The sequence below is a fragment of the Capsella rubella genome, unplaced genomic scaffold (genome assembly GCF_000375325.1).
Source record: "Capsella rubella cultivar Monte Gargano unplaced genomic scaffold, Caprub1_0 scaffold_5, whole genome shotgun sequence".
In the NCBI taxonomy this organism is placed as follows: domain Eukaryota; kingdom Viridiplantae; phylum Streptophyta; class Magnoliopsida; order Brassicales; family Brassicaceae; genus Capsella; species Capsella rubella.
In genome coordinates, this window is record NW_006238919.1 from 10,849,468 (window position 1) to 10,863,293 (window position 13,826).

The following is a 13,826-nucleotide window of genomic DNA, read 5'->3' on the forward strand; positions in this document are numbered from 1 at the left end:
GCTTATGACAACAGTTACTGTTATAGTGATGTAATATTCATCGATTACAAAATATTCATCCATCCGTTAATTCTTTTCAGACTTGGTACTTCCCTCTAAACGTTTTCGTTTGTACATTAAAACGTTATGTATATTTTTTGATTTGTTGTTCATAACCTATAAACAAAACAATTGTGGACCAATTAGGGGAAAAAACGTTATAATATTTTGTTTTTATTTTTCATCAACTACGCTGATTTATTATTGGAATTTTTATGCCACTCGACCTAAAATGTTTTTCAACTAATCCTAGAGGCCTTTTACAGAAATTGTTTCAATTCAAGTAAAACAGAACTATACATAAAAGTATTATAGTCCTACGTACGCATTATATATATATAACATTATACATTAGAACATTTTTCCTTTTGTTAAAAAATGGATCTATTGATTCCTTTGGAAAGTGTACACACAGTTACAGAACTATGATGTTCTAGAACTAAAGTAATTTACAAATACTTTGGAGAGCATTTTGCATATATTGTTTGCTTCATATATCTTCATTGACTTTTTATTGTGGGCACGAAATTAGGTCACTCATGGGAATGGTTTTCGAGGATTCTACTATATTTGATACGAATACGATCACCACTTTTGGTAGCGTACGTACCGTGTAACGAAGAGTTAATATTTCCTTTTTTCATATATAAGGAAAACATATATAAAATTAGTTTTGCTTTACGAAAGACCGAAAATGAAACTTATATTATATGGGCATATATATATCCTTAAATCGATATGGGTATTACTTGAAGCTTGAAAAACTCCTTGTGATAGTCTTTGGTGAATAGATCTTATATTGAAATTTAAAGATTGATCTTTGATTGAAACCAAAACTATATATTGTATTCGTCACATTTGGAGCCTTGTCGACTGAGAGAAAAGGCTATACATGGAATTAGGTATAGATATCAAGTTTTAGTAATTTAGTGATTAGGAAGATTATATACATCATAAAAGCATATGTTTGGAACTGTTGGTTCATAGATTCAAGTGTTTTAGTGTGTTGATTGTGTCTAAATATAACATTATTCTTCCATATATATTTTATAGAGACATGTGAAAATTAATAAAGGTTAACAACCAAAACGGTAACTCTAGATCTTTCTTTATATTTTACAACAACCAAACACTGTAACTATAATCCATGAGAAAATGTGTACTCACTCAACTCAATCATGATGAAATGAAACACAAACTAAACCCATGAAACAAGACATATATGAAAAAGAGAAAATATAAATGATACAAATATGTTGGAAGTTTGAGCCAATATGGAAATCAAACAAAACATTTAAAAAAAAAAAATCTATATATACAGAACTTCTTAGGATCGGGCCAAGAGACTTTTCTGCTTATAAAGTCGTCGAAGAATTTTTAGTGCCATGAAAATTTAGAGTTAAGAAATTGACATTCCGAAAAATAAAAACAAGTTATAGAATTGTTCTTACGGAAGATATTTCCTCTTACTGTTTTCAGGGAAAAGGACAAAAAAAAAAGCCTCTAAAAAAGCCTACATTCATAACCAAAATAATTACCTTTTTTTTTTTTAATTCGTCCATATTTCATCTTTTTCTTAAATGTTAAATCAAAGTAAAAGAAGAAGCATATAATAATATATGCGACAAGTAATCTTAGAAGACCGATCACATGTAGTCAAAGTTTTCAACTATAAATATTGCAGAGATGACAGTTTTATAAGAGTCCCATAAAAAAACTGCAAATCTTCACGTGTCTTCCTTCTCTTTTGTTTCATCACATGTTCTCTCCTTTCTTCGCCTCTCTCTGTGCAAATTTATATCCTTTTCTCTTTTCTTCACACCTAGGCCTTTTCCTTTAATACATATATACATTTCCACCTACACAACTTTGGCATGGACAAGAACAAGAGCAAGAACAAGAAGAAGCTTGTTTCCGCTTCATCTTCGTCCTCAGCTTCTTCGTCTTTCGATCATATATTTGGTCCACGAGTCTCTTCTTCGTCTTCTTCACCGGCCAGTACTGCTGGCTTGTTCAAATCCATCTTCCCACCACCCTCTGCAGTACGTCATCTCATCAATACTTTTACATTTTGTGCGATACGTGAATCATTGTAAACACATGCATGCTACATATACATGATCCTTAATTAGGAGCGGCTCTAACTCAATAATATATAACAATTACGTTGAACTACTCTCTAATTTTCTCGTGTTGTGGACTAAAAAGGATCAGTTGGGGAGGCAAGTGGAGTTTGCAAATCAAGGTGGACATGTGAACAATCAAACTCCAAGTAATTAAATTTTCATTGAGTTATTTTGTTGATAAAGAAATTTGTAGAATGTCTATATATGAGTCAAGTTTAGGGTCTGTCTCCATTAAATATGTTTTACTAATTATTCTAGTTATCATATTGAAACTTATAAATATGCGTAGATATTGAGAGAGGAGAAAGAAGCAGAAAAAAGGAGAAAAGGAGTTCATATAAAGAGGAAACAGAACCACCATGCAACTTGAGTTCGTCCCTTTACTATGGAGGCCAAGAGAAATATTCCTCCACAACGGCTACCACCCAAGATACTGTAAGTCATAGTCACATCTATCATATACATAACACCTACATATATAACAAATCTTATTTTTTTGTACTTTCAAGATTGTGATTTGTGTTTTAATTTCATCTCTATCTTTAACTTATGCAGTACAAAAAAGATGGAGAGGAAGGTGATTCCAAAAGCGCATCAAGAGGAAACTGGTGGGAAGGTAACGTTTCCTATCAAAAAAATAAAATTATTTACTACTTTTTTTAACAATAAAATCTTTCTATTTGGTGCAGGGTCGCTTTATTACTAGCAATTAGCAATCCTTATTTACGAATACCTGTGATAAGGTACGTAATACCCAATGCTTGTCGTAATTTCTTTTCATAAAGGACAGAAAAAAAACTTATATTCTTTGTGAACATTTTGCAGGCAAGCAAGAGACAACATAAAACGTCTTATCTTAATATGAAATTTGAAGGGTCGCTATATGATAAAAGAAAGTACAACCTATAAATTATAGAAAGGTCTTTAGAAATCAAAAGAGTTGAGTATATTGTCTAAACGAAGAGGGGGATTGATCTTGACATGTTGTTTCATGTTGTTTACGAACAAATGTGCTACAATACTAAGAGAAGTCTCTTCCTGATGAAATTAATGTTTGGTTCCTTTTTAGTCAATTAATGTTTGTCTAATATATAGTGTCTGTAATCGAAAAATATGTTTGTATAAGAGGGTCTACGTGTAATGCTAGATGCTTTACGATGCAGTGGTGATGCTATATGCTTCACGATGCAGTGATGATGCTACATGTGTAATGAATAATGGATAAGAGTATGTGCTATTAGTAAAAGTATATTCTTCTGTTCTGTGTGTGATGAATATATAAATACCCTATACAATAAGTGTTTCTGTGTGCATTAATACAATCAAAAATTGAATTACACATTCATCTCATCTACAGAGAAAATAAATATGGGTTCGGGATCAAAGGTTCAAGATATCATATCACTAAGTTTGTGACTTCTCTAAAAAAAAAAGTGGTGAGACTTATAGGGATCGATCGAGTAACCCTGGTGTTTCACACTCAAAAGCAGATGGTCTTTCAACCCTTGTTTGATCTAATAAACAGATACATAGAAAACAAATAGTACTGGTTCTTAACCCTTGACAAGACAACAACATAAAGAACGTGTTGTGTGATACAGGCAAGAATTAATGAGTAAGCTCTTAACTCAAAATAACATAATGTAAATCCATATTCTTTTTAACATTCATCCCCGGAGATAGTTGGCCAATGCTTTCTTTGGACCAAACCCACAACGTTCTCTAATGTTCCTCCCTGAGAGAAACGGAGCTCTTTCTCCTCTTCCTCCGCTGATGGGGCTTATCAACGGCATTGGTGAATAACTTGGAGTCGATGCAGAGAAAGATGGAGTTCTGTAAGGAGTTGACGTGCCTGAGAATGACACAGAGAACAACGATGGAGCAGAAAGTTTCTTCCTTAGAGAGCCTGAGCCACCATTAGCTGCTTCTTTAGACAACAACCTCAACTTGTCTGAACATGAATCATCATCCCCACCAACATCTTTGCTGATGTCATCCATGAACAACACTTCCTCTATGCGTACACCAATGCTATACGCCAAACTCTCTAATACCCTTGAGTAGCTCTCAAGTATAGACTTCCCTACATCCTGCAAACAAGTTCAATACTTTCAAAGTTTAGATTTCATTTCTTTACATGTTATTATAAGTCTGATCGGAAAAGACAATGAATCAAACCTTGTTATATTGGATCTTGCTTGTGTCCAAAGCTGTTTGTCTAAGTCCCGGGAAACGCTGCTTGAGACGGATCAGTAAGCTTTCTGCTCTCTCTGCAAATATTTCCCTTTTTTCACCATCTGTTTGATGCATCATCATCTCCTTCACTATCATCCCCCACCTTGTACTTGTGGATCGATACAGAGAAATCAGATGCCTCGAGTGAGGTCTTCGCCTCCAAACGTGCATTGATGCTTCTACTCGATTCGCCATTTCCACAACCGCGTGCTCAGATGAAAGATCTATCGATTCAAGCAAGTAATCGGCTGAGAAGTTATCTGATGTGATGTTTCTATACAGAAAATCACCAAGGCATGATCTTCCGTTCTGAAAAATAAGAACAATTCAGCTATAAACAAGTTGTAATTTCAACAACTTGAGAATTTGGCTTTGAGTTAAAGTTTTAATTAACCTTTGGTAGAGCTTCAAGGTATGATTGAGGAACCTCCATTTCAGCTAAAGCGATGCTGTTGATTGACATACAAGCTTTCAAGATTTGGTTAGTGAATTCGCGAGTGTGATCCAGTTTCTTCCTAGCTTGCTCGGTGAGTCCATCGGATGGCACACGAGGCAGCGGAAGCCACCATTTGTCTCCGTCTTCACGGAAAGAGTTAGACCTTGCAGATTCCGCAGCTACTATCCCTTGATCGACGTACCAGAACTCTGTTTCTCCAAAACTATCTAATATTTCCTAAAGACGTCAAAAACAGAACTAGATTAAGTACTCACATTAGCCATTTGAAACCTCTCATGAGGACAAGAATGAAGGATCAGATTCTTACAATAAGCATATTGTCTAGCTTCCGAAGAGCAGGAAGACAAGTAAAGAGATCTGATCTTGGTCTGCAATTCATCACCTTAATTCCCACCAAAACATAAATGAAACAGAACACAATTACTCAGTGACAATTTTATCCACAATCTGCATACATGACTCAATCTCACTAAAGGTGTAGACTTAAGTCAAATTACCTCAATCTTGTTTCCATTGGGGAAATTCTGAAAGGAAGGTACCAATTCAACAATGTGATCACTAACAGAAAGAAGAACTTCGATTTCTCTTCTCCACATGGTTTTTTTCTCACTAGGGATTGGCTCTAGCCTCCACTGTTGCCCCAGAATTGCAGCTTTCATCATATTGGAATCAAAAGTTAGAAACACGAATCTACTGAAGTATCACATAAAACCTCACAAACCAAAGTATGAAACTACTACCATAAAGATTGGTAATGGCGTTAGAAATAGCCAGAGCAGGACAAACTCCTTCACCAGAACCAGACATGTCTTCACCAAGCAACAACTTGGCCATTCTCTCTTTTAACAGCTCAATTTCTACACAAACCAAAAAAAAGAGAGTCAGATTTCAAATCATTTTCGAGAGAGATGATTAGCTAATTTAATTCACGGTTTCCACAAACCTGAAGTCTCTGTTCCAACTCTCTTAAACCCCAAATCGTTGATTTTTGTAGGAGTTTTCTTCTTCATTTTACCAGAACTCTTCCTCCAAGAACCTTGGCCTAACGGCCATCCAAGGATCTGTGACTTCGTCGGAGGAGATGACGGAGACGAAACAGATCTCTCAGCCACAGAGGACCTCCCGGAGCTCGATCCAGCACCGCAACTTGAGCTGCTAAGACTTGAATCAGTAGTGGACTCAGTCACTGAGTCAATCAAACCAACGATCCGTTTACTCTCACCAAATCTCCTCGACCCTTCAAACCCAATACAGCTATTATCCTCCATTTTCGCCACACACAGAAGAAAAAAAGATTGAATTTTTTTTTTAGATACCCAGAAAAAAGGAAGCAGAGGAGATCATAGAGAAGAAGAAATGTAGTTATTGTGGTCCATTAATTCGAGGAAAATTCTTATTGTTTGTGTTGTTTTTTGTTCTGTCTTAAATAAATTTTGAATTTTACAAAAAAAAAAAAAGGGTCACATGCAAAATCTTAACGTCTCTCTTCGATTTTTTTTTTTTGTGTTATTATAATTATTAAAAGTAAAATAAAAAATTTGTGAGTTTACAAAGTAGCCGTTATAATCTGCCACGTCAGATTTCGGACAAGAAGTGTTCCGTCATCTTCCCGCAGTGTGAAGTCCGAAACTTTCAAAACCAAAACTTCTTCTTTCGATCTTTTTTTTTTTTTTTCTTGTATATCCCAAATGTTTCCATTAAACTTCTCACTGATCGCATAAAGTTTGTTTATTGTGATAGTGATTTAAATATTTTAGGAGGGAACTTATGTGGTTTTTGCTTAAGATCAGTTGTTGTGAATATTTATTAATTATTTGACGGTATGGACAGTAGGTAGATGTTTTTTTTTTTTTTTACTTAAATGTAAAAATCATTAGAATAATGAAAAAGTTTATTACAAATAATCTTGACAAAAAAAAAGAAGAGAAAAACAAGATTACAAATCTATCTCTTGGTAGATGTTAAAATCGATTTTACAAACCACATTAGTACTTAGAGAGATATGGGTCTTTACATGCATGTATTCCATTTTGGATATAATTATTACCACGTTCGTTTTCGCAAACTTCAGCGACATTGATTATTAATTAATATTATGTTCATTTTATAGTTTGTGAACAATTGATTACAGTGATAAAATCGTATTAATTACTCCTATTTGTAGTTGTTAGTGATAACGATTCACCAAATTTAAAATTTACAATGTTAATTTTTGAAAATTTAGAATTTATTAACAGCTAGCTGCTGAAATATGTTGCTTAAAATTGCCATTGAACCAACAATGATAAATGATCAATATCAAACAAGATTTAGTTGATAACAGATATATTGCTTATTAAATAACATATATATTGCTTATTAGTTAGTACTAGTCATTTTATTATTAATCATTGTCAATGTCGCCAGAAACTACAAAACTATCTAATTTGTATCTTTGACTCGTCTTAATTCACTGTAATCTACATACACAGTCATATATAAGTCATTCAGACGTGTGTATTTTGTATACAAAAAGAAAAACATAGTTATTTACGTAATTTATTAAAATTCATGGCTAATTTATAAAGTACTCTTTCAACTTTATACGTATGGTTGTATTGTTACTGGAAATTGGAATGTTTAGTCAAACTTCCTTCCTTTATACAGTAAAACCTCTATAAATTAATACTCGATAAATTAATAATTTCTATAAATTAATAAATTTCTTCGGTCCCAAGTTGGGACCAATGTAATATTAGACACATTTCGATAAAATAATAAGATAATAATTTTTTTGAAAATCATTTGTAAATATATGGTCTCATCAATATTATAAATTAATAATTAGGTAAAATTTTCAAAATATATGTATATATAGACACATTAGTTTTTGTTAGAGTTTATTTATAATATTTTACTATATCAAAATTTGTTAGCATTCTCTTTCAAGACATATTAATTATTATTTTCTTTGTAAATGATTATATAAAATACTAATTATCATGATTTAATCTTATTTTTAAATATTTTTTGAAAAAACTTTCCAAATTAGTAAAATATCTCTATAAATTAATAATTATTAATTTATTGATAAATTAAAACCTCTATAAATTAACAGATTTTCATGGTCCCAACATTATTAATTTATAGAGGTTTTACTGTACACGAAAAGTGGATGATTGGTTGGCAAACATATTATTCAAACCTACAAAATAAGGCTTTGAAAATATTTTTAATAATTTTACCAAGTCAAAGTTACCGCTAAAAAGATTAATTTACTTCCTTTTTTTTGGTCAAAGATTAATTTACTTCCAAAACTTAATATCGAAAATGTACTCCAAATTATATTTCTTACTAAATCCATTCAGTCAACGTTACATGAATCTTTTTTTTCTTTTTTTTTTGTCGGCCATTACATGAATCTGTAGTTACCTCCCTTTCAAGCATATTTTACTTACATTTTGTTTACAACTATAAATAGGGAACTTATTGTAGTTGTACTTAACCAGTCCCATAACCATGTCTTTCACTAATAAGTCTCATGTTGTTACATTGTTGTTTGTTATTTCTTCTATTCTTGTTCTTTTTGTGTCAGCTTTAGATTTTTCAAATGTTCCAGCAGAAGCACCAAGTTCGGGTGAAGACGGCTTCTTACCTCTAGCCAAGAAACATGTTGTAATCCGCAATAAAGTTAGAAACAGAGAAACTTTGGATGTACATTGTCATTCTCGTGATGATGATTTGGGATTGATCCATATCCCTTGGAATCAAAGTTGGGATTTTAGATTTCATGTTAACATTTGGAAAAGGACAAAATTTGTTTGTCAATTTTCATGGCTCGGAGGCGGAACTCATTTCTTTTCAATATTTAAAGTATCAAGAGATGATAGTATAATTGGATATCCCGTTTGTCAAGAATGTATTTGGGAGGTGGGTAAGTATCATAACGACACTATTTGTCGTATCAATAGTGATGGATCATTGCCTTTCTGTTTTAAAATGGGCGATCATTTTTAATAAATAAAAAAACACTTTTTCGGGTTTTTCTTGAAAATAAAACTGACTTCAATTCTTATTGAAAATGATTGAAACAATTCAATTTAAATATAAGTAACCACTAATATTTATTTAAACTCACTTTATTTTAAAATAATAAAGTTTTTTTATTCGTGAAATTAAAAAAAATGTTTCAAAAGTAAACAAATCCAAACAAAAGAGTTTAAACTCATACAGTATAAAACACAAATCAAAAAGACTTCAAATTAGGTATTAGAGTCAAGATTTGGCTCTCCTTCAATGCCTTCAGAATTCTCCTCCCCTTCCGTGTCTTCTAAATCTTTCTCATCATTAAGAGCTATATACAAACATTTAACTTATGTTTATAATGAATTTTGACATGTATAAATCAATAAAATATCATATATAGTTTTTTAAAATAAAAATAAATAAATAATTACAAATAACATTTATTACCTGGATCATCATATGTTTAATTTTTTTTTGAAAAAGTTAAATTAAATATTGATTAAAAATTATATTTTTAGGGTTCTTCGGGCCGGCCCGAGCCCGATCGGGGTAAGCCCAAAAAAACCCTTTGTCCAAACGGGCTTAGCCCGAAAGGCCCGATATTTTTTGGACATTTATATTAAAGCCCGAGCCCGATATTTTTAAGGGCCGGGCTGGGCTAGCCCGCGGGCTTTGGCCCTAATTGACTTGCCTAGTTCTAACTATGTATCAAAACCAAATTATATGAATAAAAATAAAAATGTATGAAAGAAAAGGAATTGAGGTTCTAAAAATGGAACTTATAGAACCTGTAAAACGTTCTTCAGTACACATGGCATTTATTAAGTGGTTCATTTTATGTTTTTAACTTTAATTTAAATATAATATATATATATATATATATATATATTAAAATGTAATATATTTTTGTATGGATACTCATTTTTAGAATCCAACCATTGTGGATGCTCTAAAGAACTTAACTACGAAGAGAAATTAAATTAATTGTTGAAGTATAAAATTAATTAATCAACAAAGGGGATTATTTCCAAAGTGTGGATTCGAACAGAAGACAGGACAAATGAAATAAGACAGAGCAAAATAAATCAAAGACAGAGTCACTGAGCACATGTGATTAAAACATTTAGTGTGATGTCCTCTTGTCATGAACCACTGTTGCATTAAGTCCACGTAGCTTCTGGTTCTCAAATAACAACGACGACGACGAGTATGCTAAATATATTTACATTTTGACTCGCTATAGGCATTTAAAGTTTAGGGTAGATATATCTGATTTGAAATTATGTAGCTAAATAATAGGAAATATTGTGATTGAGGATAAATTCATTTGTTTTCACAGTTTAACTGAAATAGTTCTTTTGAATTTTTGATAATCTTGATACATTATTAATTTGCACGTTGTCGGGATAAATGATATCTAATAACTTGCATGCTATTTTCTCTAATACTGTACATTTAATTAAAATAGTAAAATTTTACACTAATACAGACATACAGTATTGTTATTTTCTTAAACCTCATGCGAAATTTATTGTTTTCACCCAAACAAGTTAAATGTATGAACATACTCTATAGACAGTATATAAAAAGTCACATAAAATTATTTCATGGCTTAGAATACTCTTATAACTTTATATGTCGCTGTATTATCGATCGCATGATATATAACTATGAAACTTATGTATTTTTAGTCAAACTTCTTTAACAAAAAAAAAAATGTTTGTTCAAGCTTCCTTTGTTTACATGTACTCATTCATATATCATATATTTATAAATACTAAAAAAAATTATTGGTCGTAAAAGAATAGGTTAAACCTTCATAATAAGACTTTGGGATATTATCATATCCTTACAAAGTCAAAAATCAAGATATAAGAAATTAGTTTATTTCCAAAGTGTAAATTATGACATATATTAATATATATATATAAATATATACACTCCAATTTATAAGTTTTCCAAAATATACATAATTCAAAAAATCTAAATACATATTGGTCAACATTATATATATAAGATATACTCCAATTTATAAGTTTTCCAAAATATACATAATTCAAAATCTAAAATATTTTGGTCAACATTATCCAAATTAGTCACTCTCCCTTTCTGGTAATAAATAGTGAGATCATAAGTTTTATCTAGCTATTTCAGCCTAATTTACATAACCATGGCTTCCATTAATAATCATCATCTTATATTTTTGTTTACAATCTCTTCTCTTCTTTTTGCTTCTACTTCGGTATTACCTTTATCAAATGCTACAGTAGAAGCACCGGGGGATGATGGCTGGTTACCTCTAGCCAAAAAGCATGTTGTAATCCGCAACACTATATTAAGCACTGATACGATGAATGTACATTGTAAATCCAGTGAAGATGATTTGGGGCTAATCCAAATTCCATTTGGGCATTCTTGGGGTTTTAAATTTCATGTTAACATGTGGAAAACTACAAAATTTCGTTGTCATTTTTTCTGGTATCACTCAAATTACTATTTTGATATATTTAAAGTTTCTAGAGACGATACTCCATCTGCTGGAGTTTGCAAAGAATGTATTTGGGAAGTAGGAAAATTCAATAGAAACGGTATTTGTCGTATAAATCGCGATGGATCATATCCTGACTGTTATACATTCGATACTCATCCTTAAAAAAAGAAAATTATTATTACATAAATTTTATCTAATAAATGTCACTAAATGGGTTGAAAAAAAAAATATTGTTTATGCTATTTGCTCTTTCTCTATTTGAAATATTTATGTATTCACAACAACAAATTAATTTCGTGTTTATTATTCTTCTCTTTTATTTTCTCTAACATATACCTCTTTTGAAAATTAGAAGTTTCTAACTCTATCTACCAATTTTTTATACTGTTGTTCCAATTTCTTGGAGCTTATTTACATCTACCATATGAGAAGCACCCTATCTAAGTAGAAACAACCACATCCAAAGTCTATAATACACAAATAAACTATAGTTTAAAGAAACAACACATGAGCAATTAAGGTTTCTAACTCTACAATTGTTTCTGATTGTTGCTCAAATTTTTATGGAAATGATTCAGAGCCCCCATATCACAAAATCTATTAGGAGACTCAGTCTAAGAAACACGACGAGCCAACGTATCATCTAATCTCCCACAAAAAAAATGACACACAACAGCCCCATTTGAATCTTATACAGTGACAGTACAACTCTATTTGTTCAAGACTCCAAGACTACCGTACTCTAAAGCTTTAAATGAAGATTAAAAAAAAAAAAATCAAACTCACAATTAAAGAGATCAAACCAACATTCCTAAATATACACTCTAAGCTTCTAATTGGTCTCAGGCTCCCAGCTAACCTGGTTAGATCTTTCACCAACGCATGTCACTGTCTCCTTCGTGAATTCGGATTTTAAGACTCCTTTTAGCAAACCATAGTTTAAATACTTGACTAGTGTCTGTCGTCTGGTGGCTCTGTCCACTCATCCGTCATTTTCCTCATCTAAATTTCACATAACCGCATAAAACTGCGTGGAAAAAAACTCTACACGATGATTGAAAGCTTGTCACTAAAGAAACTATAATTTTGTAATAAAATAGATAAAGAATCATTTAATTGTCGATCGAGCTGCAGAATGGCGAAATTTTATTTATCTTCTTGTTATTTAAACTATATGAAAATTGAAATATTTAAAATCATATAAATCGTCATAAACATCCAACCTTAGCACATGCTATTTCTTAACTTTAGGTATCTAAATGAATTGTTGTACCCTTAATGTTGCTATAAAAACTTTAAACATCACGTTTCACACACTTACGATCCTAAATAATGAAAAACATCAAGAAAGTTTTTTAAGTAGACTCTATCATTAGAAGCAGAGGAATTAAATTAGTAAATCGCATTCCAGTACAGCTAACCATAAAGCTTTCCGATGATAAGATCAATAATAGATATCAGTTTGACAACATTTGTGTTATAGAAAGTGACGGGAGACTTTTGGTCGGGTCCATCCTTTTTCCATTCGTTTTCGCACATGCACACATACATTGAGCCTTCTCTTGCAGATACCTCAGGCGAATTTGCGTATGCTTTTTCCTGGGCTTCTTCATAAGCTTTTTGGAACGAATCAGACGCTAACTTGTAATACTTGCGGCAAAAATACACTCGTTGAGTTCCAAGCTGACTACTATACTTGTAACTGACTTTGTTGATATGTCTGGCTGCGTTGCTCACTTGGATTTTGCATTTAGAAATCTGATTCAGTAAAGAATCAAAGACATTGTTTTATTTTTAGCAAAGGAATAAAGCATATTCTCTCATCTCTCAATTTTTATGTTTATGACGACTTGTTCCCTTCATATATAACTGGTCATTATAATGTAATACACACTTTATATAATCTCTACATAATAATAATTTAAAGGAATTAGAAACTAGATATATAACGTTACCGCAATCACAAGAACGTCACGTAAGTCGCGTGCGGCTAGTATACGTACGTCCGTTCCAATGTACTTCAAGCAGAAGTTGACGTCATCTGTCTCTTTGCAAAATGCGTACATGTCTTTGATGAGCATCGCGTTTGCGGCTGTAAACGCAAAGAACACGAATACTAACAACGACGACAAAGGAAAAGTCATGTGTATCCTGAGCATTGTGGCCATGTTGAAAGTTTTAGACTATACAAATGTGTTTAGTATTTTCTCTTTTGTATGTTTCGAACATTTTTATTTATAATATTGAAAGTCTTAAAAACGGTGCTTAATAAATTACGGAAATTTATGGGCTTTGAGTGGAGTTTTTTTTTCTTCTTTCGGTTAAGGATAATGGAAGAACATTAAATTAATAACAGTGAAAATCTTAATGACAGTAAATGTTTGGAATAAGGGACAACCGCAACTTAAAGAAGGTATTAAAACTTCACAAAAAGACTTGGCCAAGAAGGCAGCAACCTAGTGACTAGTGAGAA

The 13,826-nt window shown here is 31.9% G+C and overlaps 5 protein-coding genes across 6 annotated transcripts; 3 read left to right on the forward strand and 2 right to left on the reverse strand.

The window, feature by feature from the left end:
• Positions 1-1,811: 1,811 nt before the first annotated feature.
• Positions 1,812-3,393, forward strand: LOC17887490. 2 transcript variants are annotated; one of them, XM_006291931.2, is made up of 6 exons: positions 1,812-2,081; positions 2,248-2,311; positions 2,455-2,600; positions 2,721-2,781; positions 2,855-2,908; positions 2,991-3,393. In XM_006291931.2, exons 1-5 carry the CDS (start codon positions 1,914-1,916, stop codon positions 2,869-2,871), a joined length of 456 nt encoding a protein of 151 aa, XP_006291993.1. In that variant the 5' UTR covers positions 1,812-1,913; the 3' UTR covers positions 2,872-2,908; positions 2,991-3,393. The 2 variants fall into 2 exon arrangements, with proteins under 2 accessions (XP_006291993.1, XP_023639049.1); XM_023783281.1 differs by having other exon boundaries at positions 2,254-2,311.
• Positions 3,394-3,695: 302 nt separating this feature from the next.
• On the reverse strand, positions 3,696-6,252 carry LOC17884709 (rop guanine nucleotide exchange factor 6). Its single transcript, XM_006290756.2, has 7 exons — positions 5,801-6,252; positions 5,598-5,714; positions 5,355-5,509; positions 5,165-5,239; positions 4,795-5,073; positions 4,344-4,709; positions 3,696-4,255 (listed from the first exon to the last, which is right to left on the reverse strand). Exons 1-7 carry the CDS (start codon positions 6,123-6,125, stop codon positions 3,833-3,835), a joined length of 1,740 nt encoding a protein of 579 aa, XP_006290818.1. The 5' UTR covers positions 6,126-6,252; the 3' UTR covers positions 3,696-3,832.
• A 2,103-nt stretch (positions 6,253-8,355) lies between these two features.
• On the forward strand, positions 8,356-8,853 carry LOC17887269 (S-protein homolog 5). Its single transcript, XM_006292409.1, has one exon. The coding sequence runs from the start codon at positions 8,356-8,358 to the stop codon at positions 8,851-8,853; it is 498 nt and encodes a 165-aa protein (XP_006292471.1).
• A 2,179-nt stretch (positions 8,854-11,032) lies between these two features.
• Positions 11,033-11,515, forward strand: LOC17885114 (S-protein homolog 5). The gene has a single exon (XM_006292752.1). The coding sequence runs from the start codon at positions 11,033-11,035 to the stop codon at positions 11,513-11,515; it is 483 nt and encodes a 160-aa protein (XP_006292814.1).
• A 1,254-nt stretch (positions 11,516-12,769) lies between these two features.
• On the reverse strand, positions 12,770-13,521 carry LOC17887051 (pectinesterase inhibitor 5). The gene is made up of 2 exons (XM_006292264.1): positions 13,309-13,521; positions 12,770-13,111 (listed from the first exon to the last, which is right to left on the reverse strand). The coding sequence occupies exons 1-2, from the start codon at positions 13,519-13,521 to the stop codon at positions 12,770-12,772; spliced, it is 555 nt and encodes a 184-aa protein (XP_006292326.1).
• Positions 13,522-13,826: the final 305 nt, after the last annotated feature.

What these genes read in the sequence shown, in the direction of transcription:
- LOC17887051 (XM_006292264.1), bottom strand. Translation starts at nt 13,521, where the DNA reads ATGGCCACAATGCTCAGGATACACATGACTTTTCCTTTGTCGTCGTTG. An exon ending in GTGACGTTCTTGTGATTGCG is followed by an intron (nt 13,112 to 13,308) that starts GTAACGTTATAT and finishes TTACTGAATCAG; the next exon opens with ATTTCTAAATGCAAAATCCA.
- LOC17885114 (XM_006292752.1), top strand. Translation starts at nt 11,033, where the DNA reads ATGGCTTCCATTAATAATCATCATCTTATATTTTTGTTTACAATCTCT.
- LOC17884709 (XM_006290756.2), bottom strand. Translation starts at nt 6,125, where the DNA reads ATGGAGGATAATAGCTGTATTGGGTTTGAAGGGTCGAGGAGATTTGGT. An exon ending in AGTTGGAACAGAGACTTCAG is followed by an intron (nt 5,715 to 5,800) that starts GTTTGTGGAAAC and finishes TGGTTTGTGTAG; the next exon opens with AAATTGAGCTGTTAAAAGAG. An exon ending in ACCTTGAAGCTCTACCAAAG is followed by an intron (nt 4,710 to 4,794) that starts GTTAATTAAAAC and finishes CTTATTTTTCAG; the next exon opens with AACGGAAGATCATGCCTTGG.
- LOC17887269 (XM_006292409.1), top strand. Translation starts at nt 8,356, where the DNA reads ATGTCTTTCACTAATAAGTCTCATGTTGTTACATTGTTGTTTGTTATT.
- LOC17887490 (XM_006291931.2), top strand. Translation starts at nt 1,914, where the DNA reads ATGGACAAGAACAAGAGCAAGAACAAGAAGAAGCTTGTTTCCGCTTCA. An exon ending in TGTGAACAATCAAACTCCAA is followed by an intron (nt 2,312 to 2,454) that starts GTAATTAAATTT and finishes AAATATGCGTAG; the next exon opens with ATATTGAGAGAGGAGAAAGA. An exon ending in CGGCTACCACCCAAGATACT is followed by an intron (nt 2,601 to 2,720) that starts GTAAGTCATAGT and finishes TAACTTATGCAG; the next exon opens with TACAAAAAAGATGGAGAGGA.